At 31.1% G+C, this 21,699-nt stretch overlaps 1 protein-coding gene across 1 annotated transcript; it reads right to left on the minus strand.

Annotated features, from left to right (window-relative positions):
- Window positions 1–515: 515 nt before the first annotated feature.
- LOC139490588 (uncharacterized) lies at window positions 516–21,354 on the minus strand. Its single transcript, XM_071277461.1, has 3 exons — window positions 21,190–21,354; window positions 6,458–6,584; window positions 516–2,051 (listed from the first exon to the last, which is right to left on the minus strand). The coding sequence occupies exon 3, from the start codon at window positions 2,043–2,045 to the stop codon at window positions 573–575; it is 1,473 nt and encodes a 490-aa protein (XP_071133562.1). The 5' UTR covers window positions 2,046–2,051; window positions 6,458–6,584; window positions 21,190–21,354; the 3' UTR covers window positions 516–572.
- Between the last annotated feature and the right edge of the window lie 345 nt (window positions 21,355–21,699).

A 21,699-nucleotide genomic window follows, 5' to 3' on the forward strand; every position in this document is an offset into this window, starting at 1 on the left:
GAAATGACATGATAAACACGATTATTTTTTTATAAAATTTTCGAAGAGCCACCAATTAATCGTGTGAATAAATGTACAGTTCAGGGTAGGTATTAAAGAATGCATGATATTAAAAACAATTTCCTGTGTCCGTCTAAAGTCAGGAAGTTTTCCATTTTTTGCCTTTTAAGTTATAAAATCGTTTTGTTTTTGTTCTTAGAAGAACTAGGTTTTTATGACAGCACATGTCGTTTATTCAACAGCTGTTAAACATGTTGTAACTGTTTATGCATTTTTTGTTAAAGACTGATTGTTCAACATGGAAGCCTTTTCAGTAATTTAAAGTTTGTTTCACCATATCTCTATTTTTATTCAAAAATGTATATACTAGAATTTGATAAAAGTGAGTTTTTGTTGTTGCAAAAAGTATAACTGGAAACAGCGTGTGCGATTTTTACAGCTTTAGGACATCCTACGAATTAATGTAGGTTTGTGTATTCAATTTAGAAATTTAAGGTAAAAAAAAAACATGCAAATCATATAGGAATAGTGTCCTTGTATTAAAACAGAAAGACATTTTTACAAAAAGTCAACTACAAAAGATTATTATTTTCCTCTTGAATAAGCGTAAACGGTCCACTTGATTCATCAACTGAGAACTGTGTTGAAAGCGACATTAAAACATTATTGCGACTCTGTAATCGTCGAATTCTTTCTTCCTTAATTATTTGTCGTGTATCAACACTTTGTTCTTCGACAAGCTTATCGAGCGCCCTCCTGCGAGCAGTTTTAGAAAAGGCCAAGGCCGCTTTAACAACAGTCGTTAAGGTAACAAGTCTTTGTGTTTCTGGTATAGGTGCCTGTTCAGCTGCAACATATTTCCTCCAGTTGCTCGGTTTCCTTTGTCCATTTGAGTCTACACTGATATCGCCAATACTTCCCCACATATTTGAAATTACGGAACTATCAAAACCTGAAGCCAATGAATTTATGCTGACTTTTCTTTGTCTTGAACCAACGGATGAAGGCTGTCTTATTAGTCGTCCCATACTATCAGTTTCAATATCAGACGTTTGATTAGTACTTGCAGAAAGTTTTCTTGTTTTTAAAATTCCATTTTCCGGTTTTAATTTTACACTGTTATGGTCTGATCTCGGTGTAATTTGAATATTTGAAATATGTTTTGATGTACTTAATGTATTGTTGTTTTCTGTGTTTTCTTCTTCTAAAATCTGTTCAATAAGTTTTTTGACGGAAGGACTGGTGGGTCCATTTTCTTCTTCTGTTACAGAGTGCAACGAGTGACCATTTGTATTTGTTAGGCTACTATAAGAGGTAGATAGTTTTGATAGAGATTTGTCTGAATTGCTTTGTTGTAATTCATAATTGCCATTTTCTTCCGTTGTTTTAGTTTTTGAAGTATTGCAGTTTGCTGTCGCTGGGCGCACAGGTAAGGAGAATTTTCGCTCAAATGACATAGTACATTTCGCAGTTTGAGGTCTTAATAATTTTCTGTGACTTACTTCACTTCTTGACCTTAGAAATCTTTTCAGATTTTTCCTGTCCGACTTCTTGACTGTTACAACAGTATTTTTAAAAACATTTTTGTAACTTTCCACTAATTCCTTTTCATATCGTTCAATATCTTCTATATTACTGAGGTCTGGAAGGGGGAGTGTATTTATTTCTTCGGTTATAAAAACTTCATCATCAGATTCAGATGATTGGGACTGATTTCTGTAATAATCCAATGTAGTCCTTGACCGTGCAGAAAAACTTCTTATTGATTTAGCACTATTAATCCTTTTAGGACCAAATTTAAGCAACGGGTCATTCTTGAAATCTTCATCTTTTTCATTGCTTGGAGGTATTCCTTCTTCACTAAATCCACTTGTACGTTTCACATGAGCAAAATCTTTAACAACGGCCCTTTTTTCTCGATCTATGTCCTGGACCAAGGAAATCTTTTCTTTATCATATCTGCGGATAATAAAGTCCAATCTGGTCTTTTCCATCTTATTCAGACGATCTACTCTCATAATTTTTTCATTGTATTTGGAAGGCATGTTAATCTGAATAAAAATGAAATGTTAAAATGTAAAGATAGAATATTGATAGAACAAGTCATCCGAAGATATATTTAATTATAAGAGCACAAGGTTTACTACTTACACTTAAGTATAATGATTTCATGTCTTAATTACAACCAAAGACCATGCACCGTTCAAAACGCACAGATTTGGAATAGATGACATACAGAATACCATGTATGTAAAAACGCAAAGATTTGGAATAGATGACATACAGAATGCCATGTATGGAAAATGCACACAGAAATGATGGCCGAATCGTGATCTTACATGTAAAAAAATGTTGTTGTACCAACGTCAACTATTTTATCGTTTTCCAAGGTATCCAATCGAATATTTAATTGGGTTGGCATGAATCCATCCATATCTCTGTTGTAATTCCATGCATATATATGTGTTCAACATTGTTTAAAATCTATTGTGAATGTTTTACTGTAACCATTTAGATAATGGCCCAACAGTATCGATACCACCCCTTCCCCTCTAAATAGAAAGAACATTGTCTTTAATTTATACTTGTGGAGAGTTGTATCATTGGCAATCATACCACATCTTCTTTTGATATTTACCTTCCAGTTTGAAATAAAATGAATTGTCATACTGGACAACCCCCCTTTTTCACTTCTTGACCTTAGAAATCGTCTCAAGAGACGACCATTAGATTTTCTGGGAGGGGTTTTCGAATGAATAGTCATAACGAACTTATTTATTTCGTGCAGGCTCTGCCGCCCAAAAAAATGTTTTAGAAATACACAATTATATTTTTTTTTTTTGGCGCAAAACATAAATTTCCATGCTGCATTGAGAAGTTATGACTGATTTCCATACCTGAAAATGATCGATTTCTCTGTTTGGTGTATTGTTATTTTCGTGTGTTATTTACATGAAACATAATTTGACGAATAAACAAATCTACAATGCGGATGAAGTATTTTCTTCTTTTAAATAAAGTCACACGTCTTAAACAATGCCAGTGAAACAAAAATCGACAATAAAATTAATCGCCATATTTACTCTAAATATGTCAAGGATATGTCACTTTTCTGATTAACCTTTTTACGAACAAATTTAATATTTTACAACTGTTAATGATTTCTTAGTTTGAGTATTAATTGGGTCTTAATGTATTTATTTAGTATTTCACCTATAGGCTTTTATAAATTTTCATTGTGTATTGTATGACCATCTTTAATTTGTTCTCCTCTAATAAATATCAAATACGTAACTTTTAAGTGTTTATTATCAGAGAAGTAAGGTTTTAACTCCGTAAAGATTTAAAGAATGAAAAGGTGGATTCATTTTGAAACGTCCTTTAAAATAAATTGATGTCAGTGATGACCAGAAAAGAAAATGTATACGTGTCTTCGTCTAAAAATACGTCCAAAAACTTGTTCATTTTAAAGGTTTCAGCACACGAAATCTTTAGTGAACCTGTCCTTAGCCAGAGTTTTATCAAAATTGCTATGTTCCTGTCAAAGATGTAGCCATATAAGAATGGCATAGAATTAGAGAGACCGGGGCGGATCCAGTCATTTAAAAAAAGGCGGGAGTTCCTAACCCAGGACAAAAAGGGGTGGGGGTCCAACTACATGTTCCTATTCAAATACATTGATCGTCCAAAAAAAGGGGGGTTCCAACCCCCAAACCCCCCCCCCCCCATTTGGATCCGCCACTGAGAGAAGTACAGTCATTGTCGTTGCATGGTTGTTGTTTGTCAAAATCGTTTTCCACTTTATTTTCAAAGCTTAATTCAGGCAGTTATTGTTCTTTTTTTAATTGTTTGAAAGGGCAATTAACCATACCTTTTTCTCATTGTTAAGGGCCGCACAATACTCTGTTCTTGGTCCAAGGACACAGTTATCGTCCTACCAATAAAGTCCCTAGTGTAAACAGTGTATAACTTGCATGTTTTATTTGATACACTTTCCCAATTTAGTTCTTGATATCAAATGCATAATATTAAGTAGGGGGATGTAATTACATGTCAAAAAAAATTGGGTGCTGAATCTTTATGTTAAGTAGTGATTTGGTCCAGTTCAAAAAGGTCAAATTTTATCAAGTCTGAAGCTGTCAAACTGAATTTTACACCCCTTAACACAGAATTGTCAATATTTTGAGTTAGAGCTGGTAAAAGTTTCTATAATTTTGATATTATTTGTCTCACTGGTAGTACACTACACTGTAAAAATCTTTCTGAGAAAGAGCAGCTGCGATTTTTTTAATTTGAATTTATTGTCTAAAAGAAATGCACTACGAAATAACTGTGTTCTCGGGCCTCTTGTCGACATTCTTGGTGGTGTTAGTTTGGTAAACATATGTCTCATTGACTGTATTACTCTGTCTCTCTGCTTTCATATCTACAGTTGACAAACATTGCTTATTTTTAATCATCAACCGAGGAGATAAAACAATTGGAATTGCAAAGATACCTCCAATAGTAGTAATACAATTTCAATTGCCTTTCACATAGATGTCTCCTGATTGTCCCATTACAGAGAATATTTAAACACCCACCAACACGCACAAACGACATGATGGGAAGCTTACGCACAAACGACATAATGGGAAGCTTAATGTAAAAGTACAAATGCCGATTAAGTAAAAGTACAAACGATCTAGGAATATTTTATTGAGAAGAAAGTATTTTATGTCACTAGTTTTAATTGAAAAAAAAAATAAAACATCTTTAATTACAATGAGATAATTTAACATTGTAAATTTTATAAGTATATGTAGATGTGTTCAACTGTAAATGCATGTATTGCTACAGTATCGTAAAAGTCTCTCATAAAACTTTTTACTATTGACGCATACATTGCGAATGTTTTAACCGTTCAATATGTCTTGTGAATCCTATTATAAGTTAGTCGGTATGTAATGACACTCTACTAGCATATTGAATCAGCACATCAACCATTGGTTTTTGGTCAAGAAACTCTTATGATCAAAATGTGCAAATTGTTAAACGAGTATTCAATTTTATAAAGAGATCAAACGATTCCTCGTAGTATACGTAGTATCAACATAGGTAAAACTAATCTCTGTCGTTCCTTCTTCGAATAGTTTTTATAATGTAACGCATGCTCATGTTCAATTCATTTTGTTTTATACATTGTATTTTCGAGAAGACTTTATACTTATGTTTTACTTGTGTCCGATCCTTTTTTGTTTTGAGCAAATAAAATATATTTAAACTTAAACACATGAGCTCATGTCTCGTCTTTGTATTTCACAATATTGTTGGTTTTTCACAAGATTGTTCTCTAATTGAATGTAAATCCATTATCGTATATTATTCACAACGACACAAAACAAAACAGTAACGCAAAGAGATTTAATGAGAAAAACGCTAATTTTAAACATGCATCCTTGCATGTTTCTTTAATAACATTTTGAATTTTTATAGCAACTCTGCTTTAATGTTTACTTTGAAATCGTTTATGATTAATGAGATGTTTAATTTTAATTTGTAGTTAGCATACATATTATTCATTATGTTGTTACTTATAGCGATGGGTAATTCTAGAAAGTATGTAGGCGCTTATAGAGAAAATTCATTTTCAAAATTCCCAGCAACATATTTTCTATTAAAAAATGTCCATATGTCCATGGAGAACGAAAACTACAAAATAAACTTCAAGAACTTGCATTAAATCAGACGGGGGTATTACTTAAATGACATTAACAAGTTGAGCTATGATATATTAAATAGGCTGTTCTTAGTTTTATCATTCATAAGATTTATTATTAAAATAGACAAACATCATGTATTAAACAGCCATTTATACATTTATAGTAAAGGATATAAAATAATCTTAACATTTATTTCAAATTCTTAGCAGACGTCACAAATAGACGCGTTTTAACCCAAGATAATGATTTGACTGTTGTAGCACCATGGGAGAGTTTACCCTCACATGCAGTGTTTAGATCCGCTTCGGATGTCTTTAAAGAAGAACGTTTTGTGTAATGCTTATTCCAATTAATCTTTTTCATCTTATATGAAATTAAACTATTCATATCTATTTATTGATATTTCCAATGAAATAAATTACTTAGTATGATTCATTTTAAACTTCCTTTAAACGATATTTTAATATAAATTTATTTGAAATAAAATGTGCATCAAATTGTTTATAATCTCGAAATATATCTTAGTTGCTGAAGACTCTTATATCATATTAATTTTACCAACCTCTAACAATACATTAATGTTAAATTCTTCTAAAGTATTGTAATATTTAGCAAGAGCAAATTCACAAATGAAAATGTTTACTTTGGGCAATTTTCAACGGAAATTATGACTTCAGAGGACGAAAACAAAAATGGAATAAAATGTGCTAAATAATAATACGAATCTTATATACGAATAATACGTTTATACTTACAATATTTTTTTGTAAATCCAATTTATTCCATCAAATGTGATATCGACAATATTTTACATTGATCCCATAGATTATCCACACATTAGAAAATGCCAAGCCATTTCTTCTTTTAATCACGTCTGTAGTCCTGGAACAAAGATAAAGACAACATTAACGTAAGCTTTAACCTAACTTCAATCAATCTTAACAAATCCTCTTTATCCCGTCAACTTATCGTACACCTCGTTCGATTGATTATTGGAAATACGTATCTAATATAATTTAGGTAAAAGATCTATTTAAAATTATGGATCATAAAGTTTTATAATTTATTGGCGTTTAATGAAACCCCAAATTGAGCTATAATTTTTCAATGGTTATGGGAACCTGAATTCTAATTATGAGAGTCTATGATTTTCTGCTAATGTTATAAGTTTAAAAGAACTCATATAAAAACAAACCTAAGGTCAAAAGAAATCCAACTATAAACTGTTAAGTAATTCAATCATATCCGTTTTCAAAATATTGTCTGTCTCCTGTTTAAAGTCATTAATTTACAAGTCAGGTATTAATTTTTACAAAAAATATTTAGCGTTGAGCACAATTAAAGATTTGATCTTGTTATCAAAGAAAATCATTTCCCCATTAAGAATAACTAATAAATGTAATTTTTGCTATCCCGCGTTGACTTTTTGTTAATCATTAAGCGTCTACCGAATTCAACTAAATGTAGGCTGTTCATACATGTATACCCACGCATTTGTGTCTTGTTAAACGGCAAAATAATTTACTTCTTATCAGACATAATTATAAAAGATGATATATCAACTCTAATGTAGAAAGTAGGGAATATTGCATTGAATAAGAAATAATTGACAGTCAAATGACATGATTTGTTACAATAAAATTGAGAATGGAAATGGGGAATGTGCCTAAGAGACAACAACACGACCATAGAAAAAAAAACCCAGCAGAAACCTTTCTTAAATTGTCCGTTTAGGAAATTTTACGAAACGAAAGATTCAACTCCCTAAGGCATAGTTGACCTTAAATGAATATGACTACTATTCGGTAATAAAGCTCTTCAACTCGTTCAGTTCATTTACATCCTTGCATTGCTTTCATGCATTCGACTTTGGCGTTCCTGATGAAGTTAAATCAAAAATAGAGTTTTGAACACGCCAATGATATTAAAAAAATTTTGATTACCTTTTGTACAGGTTTAAACGCTAAAACATTGTGTATTCTGAAAATAAGCAAATACTTAGGAAAGTAGGTGGCTATGGAAAACACATAGTGTATGCTTGCTATAGGCGTCAAGCAAATAAAACTAGTTAAGTACGAAATGTAGGTTTTTGAAGAACTGAACCAACAAAACAACTGGTTGGTGTTTAACTTTGTTAATACGTTGGTCAAACCTGTATTTTTTACCATGCACGTTGTCAAACCTGCATGACAGTTCAAAAGAAAAATAGTCAAAAACTTTTCGGAAATTAAATGTAAAAATAGTCGAACCCTAGGCCTGTATAGAAGTTTAATGTACAAATAGTCGAACCCTAGGCCTGTATAGACGTTTAATGTACAAATAGTCGAACCCTAGGCCTGTATAGAAGTTTAATGTACAAATAGTCGAACGTTAGGCCTGTATAGACGTTTAATGTACAAATAGTCAAACACAGTATGTAATACATCCTGTATATACTGTCATACCATGTATAATAATAGTTTAATATAAAAAATAATCAAACCTGTATACAAGTTTAACATACAAGTATTCAAACACTGAACAGAAGTTTAAGAAACAAATATAGTCAAACCCTGTACGTAAAAGCTCAAATACATCAAACGATAACATGGATAACAACTGTCATATTCCTGACTTGGTACAGGCATTTTCTTCTGCAGAAAACTACAAATTAAACCTGGTTTTATAGCTAGCTAAGCATCTGACATGTCGCATAAAATTTCATCATATTAACAACAATGTGTGAACAAAACAGAGAGACATTACAAATAAAATGTCAAAAAAATAAGGGTGCAGCAGTCAACATTGTGTTATAATCGTAATCACAATTAAAAAAAAAACCAAATATGTTAACAAAGATAAACAAAAAGGCATATCGACAAAGCACATCAGCAAAAACTAAAAACAAGAATACAAAAAATACTTCAGCAGTGCTGCAAAATAATACAATGACAGGATGTATAAGTACCGATCCACGTCAAATGGATATTACCAAAAATAGACTTAACAGTAAAAGTAACAATTTACAAAGACAAATAAAAGGACACTTTGACACATAATTGAGACGATAAACAACATCATTACCTAGAATCTATCCTGCAGGGCCATTCATGCCCTTGGTATCTTCCGATGAACTTGTTGTGTTTTTTTAAAGACGACACTTTCTTTGCTTTATCCTCAAGATAGTTCATCAACTTTCTGATGACGTTTTACAAAGTCTACGTAGCAGTTGCAAGCTGTTAAATACCGAAGAAGTTGGGAAATGTATATCCCATATGCAGGTGAAGTTAGTATATTGCTTCTAAGTATACAATTGAATAGTCAAATCATGTGAAGACTATCAACATACGAATATTTGAACCTATAGTATTGAAGTTAAACCCACAAGCATTCTAATAGTCTAAACACCGTTTAACATATAAATAGTCCAAACCTGTATCATGCTGTACGGAAGTTTAACATACAAATAGTAAACCCCTGTATGGAAATTTAACATACAAATAGTCAAAATAGAATTGAGAAAGGAAATGGGGTATATGTCAAAGCTAGCGACAACAACCCGATCATGGAGCCGGAGGCCACCAATGGGTCTTAAATGTAGCGAGAAACTCCCGCACCCGTAGGCGTCCTTCAGCTGGCCCCTTAAAAAATATGCATGCTCGGACTTCTCTTGAACTGAATTTTAATGTGCGTATTGTTATGCGTTTACTTTTCTACATTGGCTAGAGGTATAGGGGGAGGGTTGAGATCTCACAAACATGTTTAACTCCGCCGCATTTTTGCGCATGTCCCAAGTCAGGAGCCTCTGGCCTTTGTTAGTCTTGTCTTATTTTAATTTTAGTTTCTTGTGTACAATTTGGAAATTACTGTGGTGTTCATTATCACTGAACTAGTATATATTTGTTTAGGGGCCAGCTGAAGGACGCCTCCGTGTGCGGGAATTTCTCGCTACATTGAAGACCTGTTGGTGACCTTCTGCTGTTGTTTTTTTCTATGGTCGGGTTGTTGTCTCTTTGGCACATTCCCCATTTCCATTCTCAATTTTATGCTAGTACAGTGATAATGGACGTCATTCTAAACTCCGAATTATACACAAGAAACTAAAATTAAAAATCATACACGACTAACAAAGGCCAGAGGCTCCTGACTTGGGACAGGCGCAAAATTGCAGCGGGGTTAAACATGTTTATAAAATCCCAACCCTCCCCCTATACCTCAAGCCAATGTAGAAAAGTAAACGCATAACAATACGCACATTAGAATTCAGTTCAAGAGAAGTCTGAGTCCGATGTCAGAAGATGTAACAAAAGAAAATAAATAAAATGTCAATAATACATAAATAACAACAGACTACTAGCAGTTAACTGACATGCCAGCCCCAGACATCAATTAAACTAATTGAAAGATTAAGTCTTCATCATATGAATATCAGGCACTAGCCATCCCGTTATGGGTTTAGTATCACACTATCATAAAATATATGAGAAGAACATAACCCGTGTCATTCCAACAACTTTTTTTTTAAATAAATGTGTTTAGTTCCGATGCAAAGACCCTATAAGTGAATCAATATTAAAGCTAAAATATGCAATCTTTAATGACCTGACAACAGTATCGTAACTATATCCCTTTTTAATAAGTCTGTTTAATGGTTTTCGGTAAGCTTTTGAGGTGAAACTGACATTTTTGTGCTTTGTGAAGAATATTACCATAAAAGATTGGATGTGAAATACCTGAACGTATAAGATGTCTGCATGTTGAGTTATATTTACGAATTATTTCCTTATACCGATGATAAAATTTAGTAAATGTTTTGACTAGTTTGTGATATCGAAAACCCTGGTGTAATAGTTTTTCAGTAATACATAAATTTCTCTCGCTAAAGTCTAATACGTTGCTACATACACGAGCGAATCGTACAAGTTGAGATATATAAACACCATAAGATGGTGACTGTATTGAAGTTTAACATTTACATAGTCAAACCAGTACTGAAGTTTAAATAAAAAAATAGTCGAACCTCATACGGACGTTTTACCTATACACAAAGTCAAACCATGTAAACATGCAGGATAACATAGAAAAAGTCAAATCTTACATATGGAAGATTTACGTCCAAATAGTCAAACCCTGTATAGAGGTTGTTCATAAAAAAGACAACATACAAACATTCAACCATGTATGGAGTTTTAACAAACAAATAGTCAAACCCTAGATCTGTATAAAAGTTTAACATACACATAGCCAAACCCTAGACCTGTATAAAAGTTTAACATATCAATATAGTCAAACCCTTCATGAAAGTTTAATGGTTCAGTTCATCGATCTACTCAAACGCCAGAACAAATATATACCAATATTAATACCAGTTATATACACGTAAATGTAACAGTCTTATTTATAACAGATAATATTTGATATTACTTGCCGTGAATAATTACAGTAATTGCGGATCCTTTCTCTTTGTCCTTTTGCACACAAAATAACAATGGTTCCTTTAAATATTTCTATACCACAAGGTAAAATGATTCAAATGTTTGGATAAATTTTTTAAAATTATCGGTCGAATGCTATTATCTTGTTCCCAATTACTAATCGATTTCAGATATTTTTTGAAAGCTAAATTGAACGATTTATGTTACACACTAAAAGGAAACTTCAATTTACCAAAATAACTTCGCAATTAGATTACCGTTGTTAAAATTACAATTCTTATTAGCCTCAATATACAATCGTTTTTATACAACACGAGAGCGTTTTCGTGTTACAGCTATTTGCATAATACATAGTATCACTGATAAAAATCTTTCTCGTTCAAACTGAAAAACGAAATGACTGATTAAATATCAGATACATTTCCAAAGGTTGCTGTATCAATTATTCAAATTCTAGATAAAAGTTAAAATCAATGTAACCCCCATTAATGTAAAGAGGTTCATTTTTATTTGATGTACGAGTAACTTAAATTACAGGAAGGTTTCCGTAAAACATACCATTATAGTTTTACCAGTGTCAATATTTATACTGAACAATTGTAACGCATTCGATAAGCCAAACAGAATCTTATTATTATGCAGTTTAACTTAAAACCAATAATTAACTGGAAATAAAGTGAACTACGAAAACCAACACTTTCATACCTAAAATGGTTAACCATAAGAGTACTTATAACACAGCATGTTGTCTCAAGAGTTGAAAATGAAAACTTACATCCATTATTTTGTGAAAACATTTTTGTTGTAGTATTTGTTTTTATTTATTCAACCGTCTTTTAAAAGTTTAGAGGCCAAAATTTCTTTAAAATATTTGTTCAGTAAATTTGTTTTTTTTAATTAAATGGCAAATTCCATACATTTAGTTTCATGAAGAGATATAAATGAGGGATTAGAAATTACAGTCATAATTCTTAACAGACACATGTTTAAGAGCGTGGCCAGAATCTAGTTCACAGTTTTACCAAAGTTTTTTTTAATGTTTTTTGTTCACCAAAGAAATAAGGTATTGATGCATGAGATATCTTTTTGTTTCGTTTAAATCCGTGTCCTGTTTAGACTAAGGGGAGGGTATTTACAATTTTCCCGGTATCATGGAATAGCATACCACTTATATATTCAGCATTGGTATACGTTCAATAAGACAATGATTGTGTGCATACGTATCTAAACATAACTTAAATCTAAAGTTGATGATATCGAATCTTTTTCAATTCTGGAAATATAACTATTGCCACTTAAAAAAATGTATTTCTATACCAATTTTGCAAAACAATATGTGTTAATAAGGAGTAAAAAGGGTTCTCTAAGGAAATCCGTTTGTGATTTTCAAATGACAACTTTCTACAAGCAAGCCGGATAATACTAAAAGGATTTTTAATTTATAAGTTGAAAAACTCGTACAAAGTCATGGTAAAAAAAACAAAAAAAAACGTCAACAAAGACAAACAGTAGTCTACAAAACACAACATAGATAATAAATCAAAAGACCGTATAATAGTTTCCTTTTATAGACTGTGACTTAATTGGATGGAGAGTTGCCTCATGGGCGCTCAAATTTCTTATGATGTAATATTAGGCTAGAAATGGATATGTCCATGATTTTATTGAGACATAAGCTTTTAAAAATCGTGGTAAATAAGAGTTCTATTGTTTTGTGTGAAGATTTTTTATATAGTGATTTTTTGACTGTCAACAACTTTGACGAAATAAAAAGGATTTGGACAGATTTTCCAAAATTGATCATCTAGATTAAATTGTTATTTCAATCACACTTCAGTTGACCTTAGAGAGAATTTATTATAATACTTCTATTGTAGGAGTAATGGATTTAAATCGTTTTGTTTTTTCAGTTGTTTATTTGAAAATTGAATATAAAAAAAAAATGTTTTGATAGCTGTCGGTATAAAGCATTTACAGAGTTGCGAAAACGAGGTTCGTGTCCATCACAAGTTGCACTAGCAGTAAACTCAACATAGATACCAGTTATAAAATTTTGTTCACCAGACACACCATTCATCCACAAAATACTCATTAGCAACGCTAAAATCGTAAAAATTAAATAGGAAAATTAAAGTACGAAGTTGAAGGGCATTGAAAACCCAAAATTACGTAATGTTTTTCCAAAAACATCCAAGGTAATACATAAGAAATTATTTTTTTGTAAACAGTTGATTTATAATTATAACAAGATCAATAATAATTCACAAAGAAATGCCGACTGTTGGACTGGTGATCAGTACTGTATGTTTTTTGGAGATAAATAGGCTCTTGGCCCACAGCTCCATTCATTTTTTGTTGTTTGGCCATAAGCTGCAATATGAGCTCAGAGATCTTTCAAATAACTGTTTTTGAACGACGCAATCGTAAAGATCCGGACTGAAAATACGAAGACCACAAAAGGAACCGCGTGGGACCATTGTAATGACCAAAATATGTTTTTGTTTAATGTTGATCTGCTGATATTCTTTATTGTGTTTTTTAAGTCAAGTATTTCTTCGGCTTGATCAATTAAGGTGTTACAAGTAAGAATTATCATTTAACATTTTTATTTTGTTTACTCTGCAATATAGAGTTCAGTACTTTTGTGATTTTACTTTTTATAGACTATGAATCTTCCTTGTGTATAATTTTATGACAGATGTTTAAGTATAAGTCGTAACAGTCATGTATGTTTATATTATACATCTGCGTGCACAAGTAGACGTTTAACGAAAACATAATATACTTGTTACTTTAAAGTTATTAATGTCAATTTTCTTGAAACCAATATAATTCGAAGGACTTTTTTTAAATAAAGTTTTGTTTGAACAAGGTCCCGATTCTCTCATCTGACCTTCAGTAGTTTTGGTTATTATGTTAAAGTATTTTTTGTAATTCAAAATAATAAAATGTTTTAATTGATAAATGGAATTATAGAATATAATGTTTTATTTGATAAATGGAATTATAGAAGTTTTTATTCAAAACATTAGAATATTCAGTTTGAATGTACCATACCTGCCAACTTTTCAAAGTGCCCTTTGGGGTTTTACGTGCAAGAGGACTTTGTGGTCCCAAAAAACCTTCAAAGAGGCCTTTAAATGCATTTTAATGGCGTTTTTTTTCTCCTTCCTTCTTTTAATAGCTTATTGCATTTATAAAATTAACTGTTTTGTTTAAGATTGTGGACAAAATTGCTCTTTCAAAATTTCCATTTGGGAGCATTCATGGAGGAAATCCCCCGCAAATAGTAACAATTGGCAGGTATGAAGTACTTGTAGAAACATTGTTTCAAATAGGATATCACATCCTTAATTTTGTTACCAGGATGTGTAATACTTTCATTGATATTTGGATCTTGGAAATCATGGTTTCTTTATATGAGGAAATCGGCTGTGAACTATTAAGCTTTTACTTACTGCGAGTATCCCCACCCCCATTATAATCACCAAGCTGAAGAGTGCAGAATTGTGTGTCAGTACCAATCTTATCATTTTTATAAATGGTTATGTCCGGATTATTAGGATAGCTTGGATAGCTATGAATGGACTGTTTTTTAGTATCTTAATTGGTCAGTACTTCATGAATGATTTTATTCTCATAAACTAGGACATAGCTACAGAGATAATAACAGTTCATATATAATACATATCTTTGTTTCGCATGTGTGAAAATAATAACATTATAATAATATTACAGTTCCTCTAACCAGGAGGACAGACTTTCAATGATATATATCGTATAAATCTACACAATTTTTCTAGTTCTACAACATTTTCAGATGAGAATACATTTTTAAATTTAATAATGTTTGCATTTTTGTTACAATAGTGTGGTAAATATTTTTCTCTTTCTATGTTAAAACAATTGCATGACATAATGTAGTGAAATTCATCGCCAATATCTTTAGAGCTACAGAGATTACAAGACCTTTCGGATCTCGGAATAGTTTGCCACCTTCCTGTCTCCACTGGCAAACGATGATTTCCGCATCTAAATTTACACAAAGTATATAAAAAATTAAAAGGCAAGGTCGACAAATACTTTTCAAATTTAAATTCAGTCTTGAAAATTCTATAACATAAACCTTTTGAAGATTGGTGTAAATCTGCACACCACTCTTGTTGAAATTGGTCTTTAAGCTTTTGCTCAATACTTAACTTTATCCATTTTTTGTTAAAATAATCTTGGCAATGCCATATATTTGACATGCCACATTCATCAAAAATTTTCTTAATACATAAAATCCATTTATTTCCAATACCATAATTGTTATAATTAATGTATAGTAATTTATATAGTATACAGGATAATTTATTTTCATTTGTATTATCAAGAAGGCGACACCAAAAATTGATCATTCGTAATTTTGCATATAAAGAAATGGGGTATCTCCCAAGTTCTCCATAAATCATAAAATTTGGAGTCGAGTTTTTAAGTTTTAAAATGTGCTTACAGAATTTCAAATGAACTCGCTCAAGTATATCAAAATTTTCGTATCCCCAAACTTCAGCCCCGTATAGAAGAATGGGTACAACAGCTTTATCAAACATTTCTAGTTGGCATTTAATCGATAAGTGATTCAATCTGCTCTTCTTGATAACACTATACATAGCCTTAGTTGCTTGGTCTCGTAAATATTTTCTAGCTTCGAAAAAAGATGCATTTCTAGAAAAAATAACACCAAGGTATTTATAATGTTTAACTATCTCTATTTCTTCTTTTTCAATACAAAATTTCGAATTATTGGGTATTCTTCCTCTTGTAAAAACCATCACTTTGGTTTTACTAACATTGATTCTTAATTTCCAATTATTACAATATTGTGAAAAATTATTTAAAAGTAACTGTAAATCTGAACTTGATTCAGCAAGTAAAATAGTATCATCAGCATATAATAATACAAACAGTTTTAGGTATATATTAAGTTCATTTTCCATATCTAATGTTAAAGAATGTACACCAGTTATGTTAACATTTTCTAAATATTGCTGTAAATCGTTCAAATATAGAGAAAATAACAAAGGAGAAAGATTTTCCCCTTGCCTAACACCAATTTCACTAGCAAACATGTCAGATAAATTATTATTATGTACAATACGTGACTTAACATCATCATACATATTTTTAACAACTCTAAGAAACTTTCCTTTTACATTATTCATAAGGAGTTTATATAATAAAGAATTTCGGTGTACAAAATCAAACGCCTTTTCAAAATCTACAAAAGCGCAAAAGAGCTTTTTCTTTTTAACACTGAGAAGTCCAAAAAGTGCATATAAAGAAAAAATATGATCTGTTGTAGAGTACCCATGTCGGAAGCCGGCTTGATTTTCATTTAATATATTCAGTTCATCAACGAAAACTCCCAACCTGTCGTTAAGAATAGATGTAAATAGTTTCCCCAAGCACGACAATAAAGTTATAGGTCTATAATTTTTTGGATCTAATTTACACCCCTTGTTCTTAAATATTGGTATCACATTACCAATAAGCCAGGCTTCCGGCAATATACCCGAATCATAAATAAGATTAAACAATTGTGTGTATATATCAATCATACTGTCTAGAGATGAAGCAATGTATTCATTAATGATTTGATCTGCTCCAGGCGATTTATTATTCTTCGCCTTTTTAACAGCTTTTAAAATTTCTTCTCGTGTAATTACACAATTAAGTGTGTCATCGTCACAAGATGAGCTCGCATCGTTTTCAATAATAAATTCATCTTCAAACTTGTTCTTATTCAAATCTTTAAAAAAATCAAATAATGTTCCAATAGATATATTGCTTTTTTCCCTTTGACGTCCCTTATTAAATAATTTCCAAAATTCTTTTGGATTTTTATTTTTTAATTTTTTCATGTTGTCACTAATATCTTCATTTAATTTCTTAATATTTCCATCCATCACTTTCTTATAATAAATCTCACTCTGTCGTAATCTTTCTTTAAAAATATTTGACCCATACTTTTTATACAGTCGTTGTGATTTTCTTAATTCTTTCTTTGCTTTGTTACAATCTTTATCATACCATTGTTTATTGTTTTGTTTCTTAGAATTACGCAACATAGTTTTAGAATACACATTTGTACCAAAAGTAAGTTTTGCAGAATCAATCAATATATCAGAAACTTCATGTACCAAGTTATTCATATCATTTTTTGACATATTTTCTTTATCATTATAAGTATTCAGCTTGCTTATAACACAATCAACTTTATTTGTATCAATATTTTTTCTATATTCATTTATTTTTTCCATTTTCCATTTTCCAATCATATTTTGCTGTACAGGATGGTTTTCAATTTCATTATTTTTAATCAATGATTGACAATCTATATGTAATGATAAGGGTGAGTGCACATCAGAAAAAAGTTTGGAAAACTCACCAATTTCAAAATTTCTTACAAATTGTAAAAAATGTGAGGTACATATAATATAATCAATAACACTATTATTTCTACTTGTAGGTTTTGCATTAACATCTTGACCTACTCTTCCATTTAGTATAAATACTTTGTTAGATTTACAAAAGTCTAACAATTTTCTACCAAAGCCATTAACTACATTATCTGGAGAGTTTCTTTCTCTAGGTATATTCAAATTATCTAGTATATGTACATCAGTATAATCAAATTGATCAGTAAAATGTTGAACAATAAACTCATCGTCAGAACTTTCATTATAAAAATCGGACAAATTAGCAGTGCGACTATTAAAGTCACCTAGTAGTACAATATATTTACTATTTTGAGAAAATCTTTGAAATTCAACATCAATCTCGTTAAACGCGTCTTCTGATGTGTAATTTGTATTAACAGGTGGTATGTAAACAATGCCAAATACAATATTTTCATCAAGATCAAAAAAATTTTTGTCAACAGAAAACCAATACACAAATTTGCATTCGGTATCAAAAGTTTTAATACATTTATCCAAGCACTTCCTGTAGCCTAGAGCAATACCACCAGACCTATGCTTGTAGTTTGGACAAATAAACCAACAATTAATGGTAGGAGTACTCAAAACTGATTGTTTGGGAAAATATAACCTACAGGTTAGGGGACGACCATTAAAATTTCGGGGAGGGGATATTGAAAATGAATATTCTGGCCTGATAAGAACTGAAAATTAATAAAAATGCGTAAGAACAGATAAAACAAAATCCACAGGAACTCTTCCTACCCCCTTTTCACCATACAGACTATCAAATAGCCATCCCTTCAGTATAACAGAATTTCTCAAGACTTAAAGTAGAGATTAGGAATATCTTAACAATAATATAGTTTAAGCAAAACATCAGTTAAGACAATATGCCAGTTCCATTTCCTTGTTATTCTAAAAGCAGACTGTAGATTATTCCAAATTATCGTATTGTTATTAAAAAAAATGAAAACAGGAAGCGCAAAAAAATATTGCACATACAACAAACCTAACCAATCAAAAAAAGTTTTACTTGTGCACTTCACCAAACGATCACTCCAAAGAAAATGCCACTACAATATTTATAGTGCTGGATTATTTGCGTTTAAGATATGCAAATATTTAAATGCCATTAGGAAATATCTGCAACAATTTAAACGGGTATTAGTATAACAAGGACGGTATTTAGTCCAACGTGGCAAATTCAAAATTCAAAGTGGAGACATCCGTTACATTGTTAGTTTATAAATGTGTTAATCACAAAAGTTTGGTCTTACTGTATAAAGATTGACATACAATTTTAATATCTTTGAATGAGTTTTATATGGATATCTATAGTTGAATTCGCACTTTTATACTTTGCTAAAGGGGTATGATCTACAGACTTTTTCGAACGGCCGCGTTTTGCAAAGTTAAGAAACTAATTCCACAAACATGATAAACAAACTCAGAGAGGGACATATTTATAGCACGATTAATTATGTTGTAAGACATTTAAATCTTAGTTCAGAATCGAATTTGGTTTAATGTCTTTATTAATATATACATTCTAAAGAATTTAAATATAGTCGTGTGTATATTGATTGACATTTTTCAAAATCAAGTAATATTGTCTATGGTGTAAACTAAATACAAGATACAACGTGGATATTGGACAATTATTGCTACATTCATCAAGTTTAAGAACTGTGCTTATTTTGATTTTGAAAAATTAACACATAACTTAATATGTATTGGTATGTATGTTACTATGTACAGCTACGCCAACTCATGATCATACATCTTGTATATAGTGTTTACTTATATTTTGGCTTTGCACAATGATATGCGTTTGTTGGACTGTTTATAACGTTTCTAAACGAAGCTACGTATTTTCATGCCTACAGTGAATCCGTTGAATGTGAACTGATTGATATTTTAAGATTCATTATAAAAATTAAAAGATGTGGTATGACTTTTTATGAAACAGCTCTCCACAACCAAATGATATAGAATATATATGTAATTGGCTTTGAACTTGTCTTAAGAAACTGCGTGTACTCTTATGTCGGTGCTGTGCATTTATTGTTTTTATGTTATTGTTTTTGTGCCTCGTACCAATCGTTTTGAATTATGCAAATGTGCCACTGATTTTTACAGTTTCTTTATATTGTGTGCTGTTACACCAATGTTCCAAGTAAGGGGGTGGTTGAGCGCTAACAAACATTAACCATGCCATATTATGTATGAGCTGTTCACGTGACGGGAGCCTTTAGATAGTATTTGTCACACATTCATGTTTGTCACGTTTGGTTTTTTTTGTGACTTGTTTACCCCTTAGAAATTAGCTGTTAGTTTTCTCGTTTGAATTTTTTAAGATTTGTCATGTCAGGGCCTTTTCTATCGCTGATTAAATGGTATAGATATAAGAAGATGTGGTGTGAGTGCCAATGAGTCAACTCTCCATCCAAATAACCATTATAGGTCAATGTACTGCCTTCAACACGGAGCCTTGGCTCACACCGAACAACAAGCTATAAAGGGCCCCAAAATTACTAGTTTAAAACCATTCAAAAGGGAAATCCAACGGTCATATATATATAAAAAAACGAGAAACGAGAAACACGTATAAATTACATAAACAAACGACAACTACTGTACATAAGATTCCTGACTTAGGACAGGTGCAAACATTTGCAGCGGGATAAACGTTTTAATGGATCCAAACCTTCTCCCTTTTTCTGAAACAATAGCATAACATCACAACGTAGAAAACCACACGATAAAATATCAATTGGCAGGCTTAACGTAATTAAATTAACACACTATGAACGACACAATTTGATCATAGTGCGTTAGGTTTTTTGTAAATGTTGGACACCTGACGGTAGCCTATAATTGCTCACTATCACTTTATTTGAGCTTTGGTGAATAGTTGTACATATCTCATTGGGAATCATAAAACATCTCCTTATTTCTATATCAAAATATAGGTATGTTTTCATTGTTTAAGTAAAATTTTAAAAAGTAACAAGCATATGCAATGAATGTTAAACATGATAGTTGTCTTATCCTTTCCAGGAGAGAGACTTTTTAGATTGGTTTTGAAAGAGGATCTGAATAGCAATATTCAGTTCAACTGCCCTAAACATTTTGGCCCAAAAAATAAACATATTATGCAGCCTTTAAAATTCTAAGCGATTATATGTATAGCTATGAAACAAATGTTCATACAACACGTCCTTTTTATTAAATTTTGAGTTTCTTAAATAAATTCAAATGATCACAAAAAAATGAGAAACAAATATTCCTACCACATTAGTAATATATTGCCCGTTATTTCCACAGTACAATCCATAAATGCTGGTTCAAATTTTTAATTGATTCGCTTTTAAATGTGTGAAAACAAACTGACAGTTCTAATAAAAGTGTTATGTTCAAAACTGTTAACATTAAAAATCTAATTAAATAAGTAAACATCATTTTAATTTTTTCACCTGAAAGAATAGCTGACAATCGTTCAAAAGAAAAACATTTTGAATAAAATAATATAAATCATAAAACTGGAATATTTATTCTTTAATAATTGGGAGTAGTTAAGAGACATATGAAATGAATATAATATCTTACCATTAAATACGTTGAATCGATTGCCTGTCACAATTATTTCTCATGTACTATGATCCTAAATTCGGTTAAAAATGTAACTGTGATGTGTATTTTTTACCTAATAATTATAAATTGTTAAAAAAGTACCCCGCGAGGTCATACTATATAAAATTAGTTGTCGTCAATGGCGGTAAAGTTTGTTATAAAGGTTTTTCCGCTACTGTTTGGTCAATATTTACCAGGATTTAGAAAGTGTCAATAATTCAATGACACAGTATTAAATGTTCTCCTCTGGTGTTTGAAGATTTAAACATAGGTAGATATTTATTATATAACCTATGTACATTTTGAGTATTTAAAAAAATGAAATGAAAAATAATTGGGTTTTAACTAAATATTAAATCTTATATGTTATATAAGATTAAATGGGCTTCTTCGTAAGGAAATTGATTGCTCAATTTTAATGATCAATGGTAAACATGCAGCGATATTATAAACTTTGAATGTGACACATTTTATATCTTATTTCAT

This window comes from Mytilus edulis, chromosome 10, assembly GCF_963676685.1.
Source record: "Mytilus edulis chromosome 10, xbMytEdul2.2, whole genome shotgun sequence".
Classification (NCBI taxonomy): domain Eukaryota; kingdom Metazoa; phylum Mollusca; class Bivalvia; order Mytilida; family Mytilidae; genus Mytilus; species Mytilus edulis.

Bases quoted from the DNA above. Each gene is read 5' to 3' on its own strand.
- LOC139490588 (XM_071277461.1), bottom strand. From the start codon at position 2,045: ATGCCTTCCAAATACAATGAAAAAATTATGAGAGTAGATCGTCTGAAT.